The sequence below is a fragment of the Theropithecus gelada genome, chromosome X, assembly GCF_003255815.1.
Source record: "Theropithecus gelada isolate Dixy chromosome X, Tgel_1.0, whole genome shotgun sequence".
Taxonomy (NCBI): domain Eukaryota; kingdom Metazoa; phylum Chordata; class Mammalia; order Primates; family Cercopithecidae; genus Theropithecus; species Theropithecus gelada.
In genome coordinates, this window is record NC_037689.1 from 85,405,667 (window position 1) to 85,426,085 (window position 20,419).

At 46.3% G+C, this 20,419-nt stretch overlaps 1 protein-coding gene across 2 annotated transcripts in view; it reads right to left on the reverse strand.

Annotated features, from left to right (window-relative positions):
- STARD8 (StAR related lipid transfer domain containing 8) overlaps nucleotides 1-20,419 on the reverse strand; it is a 76,860-nt gene that overhangs the window by 51,145 nt on the left and 5,296 nt on the right. For both annotated transcript variants that reach the window (XM_025371603.1, XM_025371601.1), the window contains exon 2: nucleotides 9,405-9,438. Coding sequence is in view for 1 of the 2 variants with exons in the window: in XM_025371601.1 (XP_025227386.1) it covers nucleotides 9,405-9,438 (34 nt within the window). In the remaining variant the exon portion in view is untranslated. The remainder of the gene's footprint in view (nucleotides 1-9,404; nucleotides 9,439-20,419) is intronic.

The window sequence follows — 20,419 nt, forward strand, 5'->3', positions numbered from 1 at the left end:
AAAAAAAAAAAAAAAAAAAAACCACACACACACACACAAAAAACCCTGAGACAACTGAGGCTTAGAGATGTGATGACACAGCTAATAAGTGACAAAGTCAGAATTCAGACCCAGAGGTTTATGAATTTTCCAGAAACTGTGTTCTTTCCACCATTCTAAGGCTACCTTTTTAGCTTGTTTCTTGGTAAGGATGGATAGATGGATGAATGGATAGGTGGATGCATGGATGGAGCAAATAGTTCCCAAGCACTCTGTTTGTGGCTGGCTCTGTTTCAGACGTCAGGATACAGAGAAAAATGAGACATTTCTACCCTCAAGGAGCCTACTGTTTTACTTTGCGACTCTCAGACTTTTGCATCCCCAAAGTACCTCCAATGAACACAAAGAATTTATTCCCCACACAGGCCCGAGGAACTGGAGGAGAATCTCACACAGCCAACCACAAGTGAGAATTTTTTTTCAAGTCTCCACTTTTATCTTATGAATTCATGTGAATGTTTTGTTTTGTTTTGTTTTGTTTTTGAGATGGAGTTTTGCTCTTGTTGCCCAGGCTGGAGTGCAATGGTGCAGTCTTGGCTCACTGCACCCTCCGCCTCTGTGTTCAAGCGATTCTCCTGCCTCAGCCACCCGAGTAGCTGGGATTACAGGTGCCCGCCACCACACCTAGCTAATTTTTGTTTTTTTAGTAGAGACGGGGTTTCACCATGTTGGTCAGGCTGGTCTTGAACTCCTGACCTCAGGTGATCCACTCGCCTTGGCCTCCCAAAGTGCTGGGATTACAGGTGTGAGCCATCGTGCCCAGCTAATTCATGTGAACTTTTTATGCTATTCCACAACAATTATATGCTTGTTTTAATATGAAAATTTCGCCCCCAGATCTTATAGAAAAAACAAGCCATTCCAGGCAGATGCTCTTGGAACCATCCTCTAGAAAGAGGTTTTGCTTACCCATAACCTCAGGGGAGATAATGGTATGTTTGTGTATGGTGAAGGCCTTGTTATTTCATGAAACTAAAATTTTGGCAAATAGACTATGTGTGTGTTTGCACACTACACATGTGACACATGTACATGTGTACCTGTAGAAGCTCCAGATTGTAGGCACAGCTGGTTTCCTTGCAGGGCTATATGTTTCTTTGGCACCACAAAATGATCCACACTTTTACCCTGGCAACTATCTGTGAACTAGCCATGTTCCTCAGCCTGGAAACTAGAACTGAAAAGAACCGTAGGGGTCCTGGAAGGTTGTTTTGTTGTTGTTGTTGTTGGTAAAAGACCTGTTGTATTGGTCCTTCTAACAACAGTGGTAGGGAAACAAGATGGCACCTGCCTCCCAGTGACTGACAGCTGAGACGGGAGAAAGCCAGGCAAACTTATGGCAGTGCATCTGGGGCAATGAAGTGGTTATCCTGGGATATATTTGGGGACTGACAAAGCACTTCCCTGCTTTTGCTGGGCTTCTTAAAACAAAAAGCACGTACTTGGTAAGGCCTGAATGTTGTTCTGCTGTTTGCGTGTTGTGTAATTAATTTCTGTCTGTTTTTTCTTGGTTTTAATTGAAGGCTCTGAGTGCTGGCCTACTTTGGCCATCCTCAGGGAAACAAGAAAGGAGACTTGGACTCTTTCTTGGGCCATAGGTTAAAGGGAGCAGGACATCTCTGGGGGCCAGATGTGCTGATAACGGTAGTGAGATCGAAGTATGACAGCTCCAAGTGGCCAAGGGAGTGAAGGGCTGGAGATTATAAAACAATTACCCCCTCCCCTCCTTAAGAGTCTCCTTTTGGCCTTTTTCTTTTTCAAAACCTTGAAGGGTTTTGTGTTTTGTTTTTAGTAAGGGAGGCTGTTCCCTTCCCCTGTGGAATGTATTCCCTGAAATATCCTGCTCCAGGGACAAATGGACACAGAGTTGGAAGCCTCTGTTCTCAGGAGCCCTACTTCCTATGTTTTCATTTTTCTTCTCAAAACGCAAACCAAACTAACTCTTCCTGTTTCTGGGCTTGGGATGTGGAAGGTCACACAGCAGGAACCCTTTAGCAAACAGGTCAGAAGGGGCCTCTGAAAGCTGCCCCTTGGCTGCCCTGCCATTGGGGGAGGGCTGTTTGAATGGAATTTAGTTTTATGGAAAGAAGAGGAGGATGAGGAGAATGACTTTCAGGCTGTGGTGAGGGAATGGCTCTGCTTCTGACACCAGTTTGTTCTGCTTTGCCTCTGCCCTCTCCCCAGGCAGACCAAGGCTTGGGAGCCATGGAGCTTTCACAAACTCAGCTGCTGATGTTCAGTCATTGGTCACTGTCAGTCAGGAGTACGTGCAGGGAAGAGTGATCAGGACTCTGAGAAATGATTTTAGGAGCTAGGAAAGGACAGATTCTGGGGAGGACATTATAGATGAGTAGAGTCTTGGGTTCTAGTCTCAGTTTTGCTGCCAACTAGCTCTATGCTGTTGTGCAGATCACTTAGCTTATCTGGGCTTCATTCCCCAGCTGCAACGAGAACATTGGACTGTATGAGCTATAAGATCCCTCCTACCTTAGATTTTGGGAGATTCTAAATGCTAGCAGATTGGCCTTAAGGAAGAAGGAACACACTACTTCCAAGGGACTTCAAGGGGTGAAAATAAGGCTACTGGGTGGAAGTTGTTGTAAGGCAGATTCTGGCTCAATATAAAGAACTTTTAACAGTATAGAATGAAAAAGGATGCTTCACCATACCTGAAGAGTTTGGTCAAAGCCCAAGTTGGGCATGTAGCAGGAAAGGTAAAAAAGGGAAAATTGAACACTAGATTTGAGCTATGATTGCCAACATTTAATGCAGCCAACTACAGTCTCCAAATGAAACTTTAATGCAGTCAACTACAGTCTCCAAATGAAATGTTCATGGAACCTTCGAAAAGTCAAATAGATTAAGTTGAATGGAGCAGGAATGAGATATCCCATAACTCTGTCTTTCTCTCATGTCCCCTAAGGAATCTCTGGGGACACTAGGGTTCCTCAGTACTCAGTTTCAAAAGCACAGGTTAATATAGTCCTTAAGTGTCCTTCCTGCCTTGAGATGTGGGCGACCTCCAAATTTCAAGAGTTTGGTGAAAATGTGTTTTACATGGATCTGCACCATTGGCTGGAACCACTGGATCCTCAAGGCCCTGTCGCAAGAGGTTTTGTCATCTGGAGCCAGTGGGGCTCTATGTTGATCTGTAATAGCTAGTTCAGAGCTGAAATGATAGGGAAGAAAGTCTGCTGAAAGGAAGAAGTCACCAGTCTGATTACCAGAAGTTCTTTTGCTATGCCATCAAAAATAAAAGCCAGTTCTTGGCAGACTCATTGTTTATGTGAGACCTTATGCTTAGTTCTGGGAATCCAGGGGTCAGTCAGATGTAGCCATTGTACACCAAGAGCTCATGGTCTATGGGAGAGAGAGGAAAGAAAAGAGGCCAATGCAGAACAGTGTGATGTTTTATAATATAATAGCTACAGACAAGATGGGAAGGGAGGCCAGAGCATGGTTAGACAGGCCAAGAAGGGGGCTGGCAACAACACACTCAGAGGAGAGTCCAATATGAGAATTCACTGTCTGTCTAGGAAATAGTGAGTTGTCCCATGGAGCTCAGAAATATAGGAACGAGGTGGGAGAGGAAGCAAGAAAGATAGGCTGCCTAAGCTTGAGAGACCTTGAATGTCAGAGCAAAGAAGTTGGACTTTGACCAAAGGTAGGAAACAACCAAAGATTTTTGAGGATACCTACGTTTTTCTTTTAAAGAGAGAACTTTGGCAGCAGTATGGAGGGTGAACTGGACGGGCGAGCATGGTGGCAGGAAGACCAGTTAGGTAGTGGTCGCAACCATCAAGGCCAGAGTTGCTAGGGCCCAGATGGAGGGCTATGTTAGTGTGAGTGACAAAAAAAAGGCGTAGATTTAGGAAGCCTTATGAAGAGGTCCCATGCACACAACTAAATGGCAGCAAATTGGAAAGATGGAGTCCAGGTAACGCCCGTGATTCTTGCTCGAGTGGCTGGGTGCATGGGGCTGCTTTACCCAAGAAAGCAGATTCTGGAGAAAGAGGAGGTTTCCAGAGAAATTATAAAGAACTATGATCTTTAGTGTTGAGTTTGAAGGATCCACAGGACCTTCTGGTGGAAGAGTCCAATAACACTTCCCAGGTCCTTTTCAGAACTGTCTTTCCACCTGAAGTTCCCACGCCCTCTCCAGCCCCTGATTTGGAGTGGCCTACACTGTGAAAATGGTAATCTAGGCTATACCTCGAGAGATATACCTGACCTGCCTCTCTAACCCTAGACCTAATTCTGTCTTGCACTCTTGAAGCAACTGAGAACCTGGGCTTCCCAGCCCCTTGGGCCACAAAGGAAGCCCTTACACTCCTCCACAGGCCTGGAAACCCTTCCCCCATGCCAAAGAACATCTTGAAATTGCCCTTTCCACTGACCCTACCCCCACCTCCCTTTCCTTTCAGCCTGACTTCTGGAAGAGAGGGGGCCGGGGCGCAAAATCAAAATCTTGAGACCTTCTAGTTCAACATTCTCATTTTGCAGACGAGGAAACTGAGGCCCAGGGAGCAGAGGTGACTAACTCAAGGTCGCAGAAGGAGTTAATGATGGACATGAGACTAGATCCTAGGTCTCTCAAGTCACAGTCCAGCATTTTTACCTTGGCTGAATTCACTGTAGATCATGGTTAAAAGATTTCCTGTCTCAAATGATAATAAATTCCAGATGCTCCCTAACTAAGTAGATCTTTATACTATTCCAAGTTGCTGGGTAAAATATCTGTCAAATGTTAGATAAGCCATGCCCTGCAAATGTTCTTTGTAAAATAACAAATGTTAAATGACCAGATCTGTCAAGACTTAGTTATCAAAATGATTTGGTCATTTTCAAAAGAAAGGATGTGGATTGAATTATTATTATTCTGATGACTTTCATATGCTTAGTATTTTTTTCTACTGCCCTTCTGAGCCTTGGAGGTGACAGACACCCAATAGCATGTTAAATAAATGTATTTGTTTCTATTTTCTACTGTTCAAATCTGTCTCCCCGCTCCCTCAGAGCTTGGGGGAGGGGTCTGGGGCAGCTGATGGATGAGTCTGATGCTGAGGCCAAGCCTGCAGCCAGACTGGAGCCAGTTGGGTTGCGAGCAGGGGCTCTTGTTACAGGCAAACTATTACCCCACCAGGCCACCTCAGCCACTTCAGCAGGAGCCTGGAGTGAAGCCTCAAATGGCTCCAGGCAACAAAAGGAGCTTTGTGCACTGGGAGCAGGGGACCTTGGGGAAGATTTGGCGCAAAGGCGGTGGGAGGGAAGGTCAGCAGCCTCCTCACCTCTGTGGGCTGCTGGGAAGCGAGCTAATGAACTCCGCGGAGTATGGGGTTTGTAAGTCAAGGAGTCATTGAATTTCAGAGCAGCAAGATACCTTAGAGGTCATTTAAAGCAAGCTATTCAGTTTATAGTTAGAGTCACTAAGGCCCAGAGAGGGAAAGGGACAGGCCCAAGGACACACAGCTGGCAAAGGTCACAGCCAAAACTGGAACCTAGAGCTTCGGGCCCCAGTCAAGTATTCTCACTTCAGCACTTAAGAGGCAGTTTTGAATTGTGGGTTTTATTTGGAGGAAACGGGTTCCTTTTAGGCTCCAGGACCTTTCCATCTTAGGAGCAATTTGCGCTCAAGCAACAGGGTGTGAAGGCCTAAAAGAAATATGAAGTGAAGATGGGAGCCTGAGAGCACGTAGCACATCTTAGAGTGAGTCCCTAAGGCCTGAACCTCCTCCTGAGCTGCTGGTTTTACTACCGCTAGCTCTGTGTTTCTCAATGTTTGATATATATGTTGACATAGGATGATTTGGGGTGGTACATTGGCATCTGCATCATGATAGATATATATTTAATTTACTACATATCAGGAAAAATGTAACTAGTGCCTCAAAACCTAATTTTATAGATTTTATGGCTTAGGGTGAGGTTATTATTTAAAATCAGGTTGATTTAAAGAAAAATATTAAGTACTTAATGGCATGGATGATGTGATGGCAAAAATTCTGAAGTTGGTTCACAAATAAGTGACATTTGGGAAACACTGTACTAGTGGCTTCTTGGGCTGTCATAGCAGGGACTTCAAAGGTAATTCACCTTTGAAAGTCATTCTCTTGGGCCTGGGCAGCACCACATGTGTTGAAGCCAGTTGGATATTCCTAATGCTCTCCTATAAGGTGGTACCAAGTGATCCTATGACAGCCCTTACAAGGTTTCCTCTATCAGTGGGATCACTAGAACAAAAGCAATGATGTGTCAGATAAATCTTTGCTTGATTCATCCTAATAGAAGGAAGATGAGCTGGGCGTGGCGATGCAGCCCTGTAGTCCCAGCTATTGAGGAGGCTGAAGTGAGAGGACTCCTTAAGCCCAGGAGATAAAGGTTACAGTGAGCTATTTTGCACCACTGCACTTCAGCCTGAGTGACAGAGACCCTGTCTCAAAGAAAAAAAGAAAAAGAAAAGAAGGAAGGAAGGAAGGCGAAAGAAAGAAAGAAAGAAAGAAAGAAAGAAAGAAAGAAAGAAAGAAAGAAAGAAAGAAAGAAAGAAAGAGAAAAGATGGAGGAGGAAGGAAGGAAGGAAGGAAGGAAGGAAGGAAGGAAGGAAGGAAGGATAGGTAGGAAGGAAGGAGAAAGAGAAGAAGAAAGAAAGAAAGAGAGAAAGATAAAGAGAGAAAGAGAGAAGAAAGAAAGAAAAGAAAGAAAGAAAGAAAAAGAAAGAAAGAAAGAAAGAAAAAGAAAGAAAGAAAAAGAAAGAAAGAAAGAAAGAAAGAAAGAAAGAAAGAAAGAAAGAAAGAAAGAAAGAAAGAAAGAAAGAAAGAAAGAGAAAGAAAGAAAGAAAGAAAGAAATTATATACAACTCTCAGCCTGGAGTCAGTATTTTGGCTTTTTTGTCACTAAGAAGTCCCTGGCTAGTCCTCTCCTCTACCACTTCTGTTCTGCTCTGGTGGCACTTGGGAGAAATGGCATAGGAGAATGGGACAGGCTCAATGTATAGATGAGAACATTGAGGTTCAGAGAGGGGAAGGCTCTTACTTGGTATCATTCCACCATGAGTGGCACAGTCAAGACTGGGTCCCAAAAGAATGCTGATTCTACCAGCCCATATTTCCTGCCCCAGGATTCCTGCTCCATGACCTTTTCTGCAGCTCCCCTCAGCCCCACCCCCAGGCCAGTCAGGCAGTGCCAGCCCCCATCGCAGTCCCATCTAACACAGCTCACTTGATTCAGACCTTCTAAACTCATCGAGGGCCAAGAAGTTGCTAACACTGATCACCTCTAAGAGGCTTGCTCGGTGGCTGGGGACTTGGGGTGAGAAGAGACTTTGTATTTTTGTACCTCTTGAATTTTGAAACCTGTGAAGATATTACCTATGTCTCAAATAATACGTAACAAAACAATGAAGCATTCTGCTCACCCCACGACCTAAATTTCAGAAACAATCAATCACATTTGTTCAGCACTTTGACATTTTTAATGTGCTGTCTATTGTGATCCATACGAGAGTCCCATGCAATAAGCTCCATTTTGTAGATGTGGACACCAGTCCAGACAGAGGAAGCTACTTTCCTGGGCTCACACAGTGAATCTATAATGAAATTTGGGCTAAAATCCAGGTGCCTTGATTCCCAGTGCCTTGCTGCTACCATTTCCACATCCACATAAACTTATAATTTATGCCAGATTGTTTTTGAATCAGCCTGAGACAACGTGTTCCCATTTGCCTTTAAATAGACATTTTCAAACTTTAACCTAAGAAATAGCAGAAAGACCAGTCCCATCTCAACTTCGTAGGTGGCAACCTCCTCTGCCTGACCCCACCCCCTAAAAGATACTCCTGTCTCCTCTGGAAGCCACAGACCACTCAGCCACTTGGTGCCCACCCTCCCAGAGCTCAGTGCTGGCACCTCTGCCTGGCACAGACATTCTAAAGAGGTAACTTGGCAGCTGTGAGTGCATTCGTCTGAGGGGGTCACTATTTCAGGGCCTGAGGGGTTTCTTTTTAGCCTTTGCAGCTGGTGTCTCTGAAATGGAGAAGTGTGTCCTTCCCCTAGTATGGGCAGTGCACAGACCTTGTGCCCCCAGAAGTCTCTGTTGCAAAGCAGAAACTGCCCAGCAAGAAGCCTTGGAATGATGATGAGGGGGAAAGGCAGGGTGGGGAAGTGGAGAAGCAGATGTATGTTGTATGCTGATCAAAGCAGTGTTCCTGTTTCAAAATAAATCCTCTCTTATCTGCTGTCATGGCAATGCAAATAAACCCCCCACCCTATCAGTTCTTGTTTTGTAGCAGCCACCACCCAAAAACTCAGAGTCATAACATGGAAACGTCCTTGGGAAGTCACTAGAATCCCCTCTCTCTGTCCTGGTGTGATTTGCCCAAACCAGCTCCAAATACTTTGGAAGGTCCTTATTAGTGAGGGTTCTGGTTTTCTCTTCCAACGTCTTCCCATGATGGCTTGCACAGACCCTTAGCATGACACTTGTTAACTGATGCCTTTCTGTTTTGGCAGCCCCAATCCTGTCACCAGCAGCTATGCTCATTCAAGTCATGAGCTCATCCTGATGAAACATTGGAGCCAATGGGAATGACTGAAGTCAGGCTAGAGCCAGGAGGATGGCCTTGATGACCTCAGCAAAGCCCAGCTGATACAGGAGTTCAGGCTCCAGCACCAAACTCTTCCCTGGCCAGTAGCCTTCTTTCTCTTCCTCCACAAAGCTGTTATCCCTCTCTAGAAAACTGTGTCCTTCTCAATGGAAGGTAGTTGCTCCCAGTATGCCGTTCACTTATCCACACCCAAGTAGGACACCAGAGGCACCAGGCAGATAGGAAGTTGGGCTCAAAGAAACTTGTGAGAGAGCAAAAGGAAAAAGCTACATATATCCCCTCAGTCTAATGAACTCCAAAGCCTACCTCCTGTTGGAAGCCTTCTAGATAAAGCAAGTGCTGGGAGTATAACAGACACTGAACCCCAAATGCCAAGTCTCCTTCCCTTACCCTCCACTTACTTGTTTTCTCTTCTGAGGCATCTCCCACCCCTAATACATTTCCCAGTGGAAATAAGGCATTTGAGAACAAGGGAAGTATATGGGTGGCTGCCACTTGCTGAAAGCTCTGGAGGGAAGTCCTCCCCTGGCTCGCTGACAAGAGCAAAACCTCCAGCTGAGAAATAAAGAGGCTCTGCACGTGAGCCAAAAAGCAGGGCCCAAGGAAGACAGCAAATGCCCAGTGGAGGGAGACAGAGGATGTCTCCAGCTTTTGCATCTCAGCTGTTGGCTCTGCTGCCCAGGGACCTGATCGGCTGCCCCATGAGGACTACTGAGAAGCTCAGTCTCTTTGTATGCCACTTGTGATGCCCCCCTCGTGTACTTACCAGCATTCTTCTTCACCTGCAGCAATGGGAAACACTGCAAAAGAAACAGAGAAGAGGTTAAGGCATTGCTGAGATGCAATATCCGAACTGAAAGGGATCTTAAAGTTAGCAAGCTCGATCCACCCATTTTACGGAAAGACACATGGAGGTCCAAAGAAAAGGGAAATGAAGTAAGGAACAAAGTGGAGCCCAGACACAGACTCCTGGATGCCTACTCCATACAACTGTACTTTCTGCTACCCCACTGCTGATCTCGCCGGTTCACTTCACTCTCCCTGAATGGAGAAGGCCCCCAGGTCAGGGGATTGGAGACACTCTGCCACAGCTCACAGTACTGTTCCAAGGCCTGATAAGAAAGATTATCAAAGAATGAGTTAACTTTTGCTTGGCACATACCATCCTTGGTATAGCATCAACAAGGCTAGAAGCAGGGTGTGTTGGTGGCAAGGGCAGTATTTAGAATTGGAGAGCCCAAGTTCAGGGCCACCTTCCCCTGCTTACTGATTATGTGACATTGAACATCACTCGTAACCTCTTTAGCCTCAGTGTCTGCATTTATAAGACTAGGAGAGCAATAATCCCAACTTCACAGGCTTTGTGACAAATTAACATACATAAAGACACTTTTTAAAAAGATTAAGCACTCTAAATTCATGCATTCAACAAATATTTATACAGTACCAATGCCCTTTGGCGCACTATGCTAGATGCTAAGGATATAGCAGTGATCTAGGCAGATGAGATCCTCATGCGGCTGAACTCTTAGTAGGAAGAGACAAACAATAAATAAGTAAACAAAGAAATAAGGAAATTTCAGGCATCACTAAGAACCAAGAAGGAGAAACTTTTAAAGACAGGATGAGGTAGAGAGTGATTGAGTAGGGGGAATACAGAGGTGACCAGATGGGTCTCTCTAAGGAGCTCAACTTTGAGCAGAGACCCAGATGGCAAGAAGTTACCAGCAGTGTGAAGAGCTAGGTGAAGAGCATTTCAGGAAGATGGTGAAGAGAGAAACGAAGGCCAAATTATGAGAGGCTTTGAAGGCCAGGGCAAGGATTTGGACTTTGATTCAAATTATAATAGGCAGCCATTGGGGAATATAGAGCAGGAGAATGGCAAGATCTGATTTCTACCTTCAAAAGGTCACTCTGGCTGTTGGGTAGGAAGTGGACTGTAGAGCCTGGGTGGAAGTGGGGAAATCTGTTAGGAGGCTTTTGCAGCAGTTGAGGCAAACAATGTCAGTGGCTTGGGCTAAAATGGTAGTTGTAGAGACATTCATTCAATAGTTAAGGAGGAGAGAAAAGAAAGAAGGAAGGAAAGAAGGGTACCTCTTAGAGGTAGAAGGGTCTTCTTGCCTGTTCTCCTTTTACACAGCCAGCCTCTAAACCAACCAAGTGGTTACCAGGAAAATAGTTGCCATAGTATGTGTCTATCTCTTACCCTCTGCACAATGACTGCCATACCAGCTGCAGACACTTGACCACAATGCTTCCTAATCCTAAAAGATTTGTCTCAGCCTTAGATTACCCTAAAATGACTAAAGGTCTGATCCACCCTTGTAGCCCACAGTGGGCCACAGGAGAGAGGAGGGATGGGGAATGTCCTCCCAAGTGTTCACTGGCAAGACCCTCGAGGGATGTCAGTGTGAAGGAGACAAAAAGTTCTAGAATGAGATCGGCGTGACTAGAAGAGAAAGACCAATAGCGACAGATATGAAAGTTTGCTACAAAGCTACAAAGTGGAACTATGATTAAGCAAGTCAATATAATTCTTAGTGGTGGACAAAGGGGGAGGAAAGAAAAATGAGAAAGGATGAGAAGGTAGAAGAGAAGGACAAAGCAGGCCCCTGTGAGGTCTTAAATGTGACAGTTCTTGGAAATTAAGAGATGAACTGATGGATGGGACAGACTGTACTCTATGCTCTAGTCATATTAAATCTCCTACTTCTCCGCCCTACCAGCCCAACCCATCATAGTTGTAGCAGAATTACAGATAGTTCAGGAAATAACTAGGCCTTAAATTTAGGGATTTATAGGTTACAAATTAGTGACCTACTTTGGCCATTACAACCATCCTGCATGGTAGATTTTATTATCCTCATGAGACACATAAGGCAAATGGGGCCTAGAAGTGAAATGATTTGCTCAAGGTCAAGGTAAGTGTCAGAACCAACAGTCTATGCTTGAGGTCAATAGGGCTCCCAATTTTATGGCATTCTATTTTTTTCTCTCTGAGGTCCAGAATAACCTGGATTGGATCAGGCCCATGAGTCCCACTCTGCTCTTGACCTTAATCTTGATGCTATTTTGGTAGCTGAAAGACTTACAGGGGAAGATAGCTTATGAACTTTTGCATCAAAGAGTTCTGCTACAAAGTGAAGGCCCTTTTTGTTTCCTTGTTGTAGAACATATCCCTCTGATTTGGAGTTTCTGAACCCAGAAGCCAAAAATCCAACAGTTACAAAGACAGCCACTCTAGAAGAAGACCAGGATTAGTGGTGACAATCTTCTCATCTAGTGGGTCATTCATTCATATATTCATTTATTTATTCACTCATTCACTAGGTACCTCCTCAGGGCTAAGCCCTGTGCTAGGTACTCAGGGATTCATATAGATCAGACATATTCCCTGCCCTTGAGGAAATCACAGCTCAGAGGGGAAGTCGATTACATGCACAAATCATCACAATTCAATGTGAGTGCTATTGGAAAGTATAAAGCTTTATGGAACTGAGCAGAGGGAGTAAGTTGTTGCTGGGAGTGGGGGCACATTGTCATAAGGATCCTCATGAAGGAAGTAGCGTTTAGAACAGGTCTTGAAAGCTAAGCAGTTGTTCATCAAGAAGACAAGGGGGCAAAGAGCCTGGCAGGTAGAAGGGGGAGACTAGAAAAGGATGAGGAGGTATCAAAGCCTGTGGTTTGTCCTACCCATCAGTTTATCTCCTAATTTCCCGGAACTGTCACATTTAGGACCTTGGTCTAGCTGGAGAGCAGAGTGCCAGACAGAGAGTGGGAAATGAATCTGAAGCAGCAGTTTAGGGGCCAGATCGTGAAGGGCCTTGTAGGTCATCTTAAGAACTTGGGACTTTATCTAGAGCCCAATGGGGAGCCATTGAGGGGGCCTAAACAGAGAGGTAATGTAGTCAGATTTATGTTTCAGAATGTTACTCTAACTGTTGAGTGAAGGATGGATTGGGAATGTGGGGCTCAGGCAAAACCAGAGAAAGGGAGACCAGACATCTGGCACGGTGGCTCACGTCTGTAATCCCAGCACTTACGCCAAGACAGGCAGATCACCTGAGGTCGGGAGTTCGAGACCAGCCTGGCCAACATAGAAAAACCCTGTCTCTACTAAAGATACAAAAAATTAGCCAGGTGTGGTGGCACATGCCTGTAATCCCAGCTACTCAGGAGGCTGAGGCAGGAGAATCACTTGAACCTGGGAGGCAGAGGTTACAGTGAGCTGAGATCGCACCATGGCACTCCAGCCTGGGCAACAAGAGTGAAACTCCGTCTAAAAAAAAAAAGAAAGAAAAAAGAAAGAAAGAAAGGAAAAGAAAGGGAGACGAGAGTTAATGGTAAGGTTCTGGGTGGGGCAGTGGTCTTTAGGATAGGAAGAAGGGAACCAATATATGGACAATTTACATGGTAGAACCAAAGTAAATGAAAGGACGTGGGAGGATAAGAGAGGAGTCAAGGATGACCCCAATGTTTCTGGCCTGGCAACTGGGTGGATGGTGATGCTATTAACTGAGGTCAGGAACAGAGGAAAAAGTGATTTGGTGGGTATACGGGGGGAATCTTTCTGTCGTAATGAATTTTCCCTTAGATCTGTTGGATTCAAAAAGGTCTGTGGAGCATCTGCTCTGAGCAGTCCACTAGGCACTGGGGTAGACCTGCAGATGCAAACATGAACAAAAGCAGATGTGATTCCTGCCCTGGAGGAGCTCTCAGTCTAGTGGGAGATACAGTTGCCAGCTAAAAAAAAAAAAAAAAAAAAAAAAAAAAGCAGATCATGAGTTTTTTCAGAGAAAAGGGAAACACATTGAAAGAGTGCAAAGGAGAAAACCAGAGCCAAAAGGAGAATAAAAACAGAAAGATGGTTGCTGGATGAGAAGTAGGGAGGTCTGAGAGGGGTAGTTTGGAGACAAGCTGCAAAGGCTATGGACAAGCTTTATCCAGAACTGGGCCATCCTCAGCCACAAGTGGCTGGGATGGAGCTCACTCTTCCCAGCATCATTTTCGCTCAGCCTCCAGGCTCTAGGACCAGCCCTTGCCCTGGTATCTGAGGTGTGTCTGGAGAGACTTTTTGTCCTTGTCTTGCCTGGTTTCTCTGCTCCACCTCTCCCTTCCTTCCCTAACCACCTCCAACACCCCCACCCGTCACTCCTAGCCAGCCCTGTGCCATAGACTCAGGCCTAGGGCCACAGTCATGAGAGCACGTTCTTCACATTCCAGCCTCCCCCAGCCTTCTCAGCCTGGCTACACAGAGCCCTATTCACAGCCTAGCCCCCCCTTCTTCCATAGTGGGCTCTCACCACCCCCAGGCCTATCCTGAGTTTTGCCAGCACAGACCATGGCCACTGTGGAAAGCAGGCTCTCCTGAGCACTCTGGAGCTGACTCCTCTCTCTTGGGGTCTCTCAGCTGGAAGGTGGGTACAGTGGCTTTGGCCACTTGTACGTGCATGAGAGTTCATGTGTGTTCTATGCACTTGGCAAACTTTCTCTAGGCTAGGCCTAGAATAGGGGCTGTGTTGAGCCAGACTGTGACAGGACACAGGGGTCGATTAGACCCAGGCTGGTTTCTTAGAGCAGCTCACAGTTCAGAGACAGCTGAGTAGAGATGGAGGATGGTATGTGGGTTGAAGCTCAATTGAGCCTACCTCCAGGTCCTAAGTTGGAGTACTGGTGTCATGGTGCCACTTTTAAACCCCATGTCAATGACCTGGAGACATGTGCTCATGTTCGGGATGTGAGGTCTGCTGGGGATGGAGTGCTACAGCCCTGAAGGATGCCAATCTTGTCCCCGAAAAGGGCAGAGGAGAGCTGGTTTCAAGAAGGACTGACTGACACAGGTATTCTGGGCTTGACCCTGTACCTTTGACCAATTCTTTGCTGGGCTTCAGACTTGTTACCTAATGAGAGGGGGGTGCCTGACAATTCTTAGTCTGCCATCACAAAGAAGAGAATGAGGAACATTCCCAGTCGGGAAAGAGCAATGGAAGGAATAAATTCTAAAAGGCTTTTATAGAACTCAGAGTCTGGGACAGCCTCCTGAGGAACCCCCAGAGCGCCTGTCTCCCGTCTGTCTCCCTCCGAGGGTGCAAGCTGTCCCACACTGGCTTGGAGTATGTGGGCCTCACAGAAGGCCTCTCAGAAAGCCTGATTTTCCATCTCTACCCCCCAGGACGACTGTGATCTAATACCTACTCATCCACCCCCAAAAAGGGCCCCCAACCTATAGCCTCAAGAATGCTGATGGTTTTATAAGTCACCCCTTGGCAAAAATTCCTACTGCCTTGGATGCTTTTCCCCTTAATTCCTTCCTGCCAGTGCTGCCAGGACATCCTTTCCTGCTGCCCCATCCTGACTCCTCACCTGGCCTGCAGGGCTGCTCCAGGCCTGACTCTTTGCCTTTGAGCCTTTCCTCCAATCTTTCTCCTGCCTTGGGCCCTACTGTCCACACGTCCACAGAGGCCAAGAGTAGGGCCAGGGAGGAGAGTCAGCAGCAGCTGCAACCCCCAGGGGTTCTCTGGATAATCTCAGGAATGTAATATCCCAAAGACTTGACTTTCCCACCAGCCAACAGGGACCCTCCTTCCTGCCCAGAACTTGGGAGTCTTTCCGGGAGAGGCGCCCTATAGGGGTGAGTGTAGGAAGCGGCTGGAGGAGAGAGACATGGGGATTCCAGTGTGGGATGGAGCTTCTTTTCCAGAGTCTGAACTAGTCTGACCAGGGATGGGAGCAGGGGCCAGAATAGGAGGAATGAGGAAATTGCCTAAACAACCCACTTCCTCAACCTCAGGGTAGTCGCATCTGTGTTTTCTACTGTCCTTTCACTTCCACAGGATGTCCCCAATTCTAGGCTCTCCTCAGCCAGGGAATGAAGGGAATGGCAGGTAAAAATTTTTCCTCATTTTATAGATGAACAAACAGGGTCCAACCTATGGGCCCAGGGTCACTTAGAGCAATCAATCAACTATTTTTACATTCAACTCATATTTACTGAGCACCCACTGTGTGGAAGGCCTTTTCACATAGGTCATCATCACAATCAATTATGAAATGGGGAATATTCTCCCCATGTTGTAGATAAGGAAACTGAGGCGAAGAGAAGAGAAGAAGAGGCAGAACCTGGGCTGCTAGATCAGTGTCCTATTTCCATCTACAACATTATATCATCGTACTACATTCTTCTCTCCAGCTCCCAGAAGGTACCCAATCCAAGGTAGAAGAAAGGGCCAGGGAAAGTCAGCCTCATCCATATCCAGGGCCTCAACTCCCGTTCCCCAAGTGCAGGACTTCCTTTCCTCTCTCTGCCCCTTGGCAGCCTCAGCCTTGGAACTACTGATTGACCTGGACTCTAAGGGCCCTGACAGCAGCAGCAGCAGCAGCAACAGCTCAAGGGTTGCCCAGAGGCATGGAGTTGAGGAGCTCTGTTCCCCACCCACTGTGAAACCTCTGACCCCAAATCCCAGCAGAGGCTGCCTGAGCTGCTGCTCCTTGTTATTGTTACCAGTGACTTGGAAATGCAGGCCAGGCCCTGGCTCCCAGAGCTTCCCAGGCCCCCAGCTGTTCTCAGGCCCTGGAGGCTGCTGGGAAGACCAAGCTCCAGTGTCGGCTCTTTTCCCTGAGCCTGGGCTCCCCGCTTTTCTCCTGAGGGACTTTAGTGGAAATCACTGACATTTGGGAGCAGAATTTTTTTTTTTCATTTGGCCTGGAAGTTCATAGAAGTATATGTGAAATATAAGGAGACTGTCAGAGCTGGAAAGACTCTCAGAGATAAACCAATCCAGCCTCCTCATTTTACAAGTGGAGGAACGCAGCACAGATTACACGAACATAGTGGACTTTGGAACTAGATTACCTGGGTTAAAAATCCCCAATTCACCACTTAATAGCTGTGTAATCTTGGATAAATTTCTAAACCTTTCTGTGTTTCAGTAAAATGAGGATGATGACAATGATAGCTTGCCTTGCAGGATTATTGTGATGGTGAAATGAGTTAATATATGCGGAGGGTTTGGAACAGTGTACACCACATAGTATGTGCTCTACAAATATTAGCTAGTATCGCTTCCCGACCTCTTGGCTACGATCAAGTGCAAATATTAGCTAGCATTAGTTCTAACTTCCTCTAGTCTTTGGGGATGAAAGAGAAGTCTGGTATTGCCAATCTGCAGCCCCTTCCATTCATTTTTGCTTCCCCCAACCTCCACCATAGCCATAGGAGGTATATCCTCCACCCCGCCGGGATCTCCCACTTGTACGCCTTTTGGCATCAAAGAAGCTAAAAGCAAGGTAAGAATCTGTATCCGAAGAGACCTAAGTCAGAGTTGAAGCCTTGCCTCCTGCTCCCATCTCACCTTCCCAATGCTCGCCCCTATCTCTCCCACTCCCGAGAACAAATATTATCCAATCTCACATGACTCGAGGAAAACACACCAGCTGCGATGATGGGGCAAGGATTAGGAGCTTCGGATCAGGCAAATTTGGCAGCGGGTCCCCATCCCCATTCCCAGGCTGAGCCTAAGATCGTTCCAGACTTTGCTGTTACAGGAGTTACTCAGACTTCAGCATGGCTATCCCTTTGCCTTAAAGATTAGGTGGGATCTCCAATCACAGGTACTAGATTAACTAGAACTGTTAACGCATTGAACAGTTTCATATGCTGAAATTTTCTGTACTAAATCAATCATGCCCACCAACAGGGCACTTGGGGGTTGAGTGTGAAAAACTCATATCCACTAGACAGTAAGCTGCATGAGATGAAGACCTACAGCAGTTTTGCTCACCATTACCCGTCTCCTTAAGATCTAACACAGTGTCTGGCACATAGTAGGCCCTGAATAAATATTGCTTGGTTGAACTAGTGAAGGAATGAATTACTTAAGGTTATTCTCAGCCTAAGGAAACCCCCTCACATTTTGTCCAAGATAACAACAAATAAACATTTCAACAGGCTTTGGGATCATTATCTCATTTGATCCTTACTATAGCCCTATAAGGTAGGAGTTATCATTCTTCCCAGTGTACAAATAATAAAAATGGTCAATGCTTACTATGTGCCCCTTTTCTAAGAGCTTTATACATATTAACTGATTTAAGCCTCAGAATAACCCTGTAAGGTTGGTACTACTGTTATCTACATTTTAGGGAGCAAGAAACTAAGGCTCAGAAAGGTGAAGTAACTTTCTCATGGTCAACACAGCTAGCAAGTCATGGCTCAGATAGGTGAAGGGCTTGACTCCATGTAGATGTTTTGGTCTTTTCACTGCATCAAGAACACAAAGTTCAAAGTCCCACACACAAATTTCAAAGTCTCTTGTTCTTCCCCCTCCTCCCATTTCCATTCACTCCCAACACCTCCACTGAGGATAAGTCCCTTGGATCTGTGACTCTTCCCTCACATGTCTCCAACCTCATTCTGCCTTGAAAACACTCTTTGCCCTTTTCTTCCAAAGGTCATTCCTTCAGATTCAGATTCAATGGAGCATCTACCTCGTAACAGGCTTTTATAGACATCATCTCGCTGGCAACTCCATTAAGTCTTATCCACTGAGGAGAGGTGACATGCCCAGGAGCACTCAGCCTAGATGTGGCAGAGGTGGACGTAATATCCAGGTCAGTCTCACTCTGTGTCCAGTACTCCTTTGGCAACACTAAGTTGCCTTCTACTCTGGTCCCAAAAACTGCTCCCAGAAAGCTTCCTAGATCACCCAGAAACCACCTCACAAATCTCTTGAGCTCCATCTATGCCAATAACCTTACCACAACCTATTATTTTGCTCTAGTCCATGGGCCTGTGCCTCAAAGATACACAGCATATGTCCAGCATCTAGGCATCTTACAGTTAACCATGTCAGGGACAATCCACAGTCTGAATTTTTCGCACATATACGGGGCCAATACCTATCACCCAACTGACACGTTATTTGAGTGGGCTGTGGAACTCTGCCAAGAGGGTCCTCCGAGTGAACCTTCCTTCTGTGCAGTATAGGCCCTTGCCCTTCCCCCTCTAAGTGGTTTTTCCATGACCTGAGAGTCTTATGTCATAATTTATTTCTTTGAAACAAGTAGTTAAGACATGGCTGGCTGTACATACTGTCTCATATGTACACATGTACATTACTACTTCCATTCACAGACACACACACACACACGCACATACATCAGACTGATGAAGGGATCTGCAACAGTGTCCTGAGATAAAAGAGACTACCTGAGGAAGTGGTGAGCTCCACATCACTAGAGGTGTGCAAGTGTCTGGCCATTCTTTTGGTAAGATGTGATAGAGGCAACTCTGTAGTGATGGCATCGAGGAGTCTCTGAGGTCCCTTTTCCAGCCCCAGGAGTTTGTATACATTCATGTGCACCCCTGAATTCTCTATACTCCCCCTGCCCCTTCCACAACAAATATACACTGCATGTGGCAAATTGGATTTACTTGGGATGACAAGGGCAAAGGAATGAAAAAGGAGAGACATCCTGGAGGCTGGGAGTGAAATTGCTGAATCACCCTATCATCGTCACACGTTCACCCCATATCCTGCCAGGCTGCTCCTAGGCAGATTGGGAAGCTGAGAGCTGGCCTAGGGGCAGAGAGGGGCTGGGGTGTGGGCAAGCACACATAAGGAGGATGCATGCTCACCTCACTTGCAAGTGTGTGTGTGTGTGTGTACATGAATGTGAGCCTGCACAGGGGGTCGTGAAAGCTCACACTCATATGAACAGGTGCCTGGGAAGCCAGGTATAAGAGCCGCCACATGGAAGTCTCATGCATACTTGGACGAAAGCATTCACAGGAGATGGTGCTTGAGAATGTGTGCCTGGGCGAGCTCAGGAAAGCCCTTGTGCACATACACACTCATGTGTGAGACCTAAGTATGTAAGTATGGTGCCTAGGGAAAAGCATGGGGTCCCATGTTGGCCCACGACTGGGAGGTTCACCTCTATGAGCCTTCCCAGTCCACACGACTGTCTGTCCATGATTTGCTTTAACTCCCATAGAAGCTTTATGGGTAGGTGCGGCAGGGTTGTTAACACACATGTGTTTGCATGCGTGTGTGTGGCATGTGTAGAGACATCCCCCCTACTACTGCTTTTAGATTTTACCAGAGACAAGTTGTGTTTGGATTTTGTCACAGAATGAGTAGGGAGATTATGGTATATTACACAGACCACATTGGAATCCTGCTGTGTCCTGACGCCCTCTGAGACCTTGGCCATATTTCTCCCTCTCTGGGCCTCAGTTTCCTCACTGGTAGTTTGGAGAGAGGAACACAGAAGGAGGAATAGATGACCTCCAAGGGCCTTTTCATCTCTGATATTGTGTGATTATCTACCTATGTTATAAGAGGAGGGAACTGAGGGACAGGAGAGAGAATTGACCCTCTCAAGGTCATCCAGAGGTCATGGTTGAGATGGCACTCTAGGTAGATTTCCCACCTCCCAAGTCAGTGCCCTCTAGGACCTGATATGCCCACCTGAAGCCAAGTAACATGAGGGAGGATTTGTGTTCCTGGCACCCCTTATGTGCATAACACCATGCTAAGTGCTGGAAGGGGGCAAAGGACATATCAAAGAAATGGTTCTGTATGTATGTGGTGTGTGTGTGTGCTGTGTGTGTGTGGTGTGTATGGGGTGTGTGTGTGGTGTGTGTGTGTGGTGTGTGTGGTGTGTGTGTGTGGTGTGTATGGTGTGTGTGTGTGGTGTGTGTGTGTGGTGTGTGTGTGTGTGTGGTGTGTGTGGTGTGTGTGGTGTGTGTGTGTGGTGTGGTGTGTGTGTGTGGTGTGT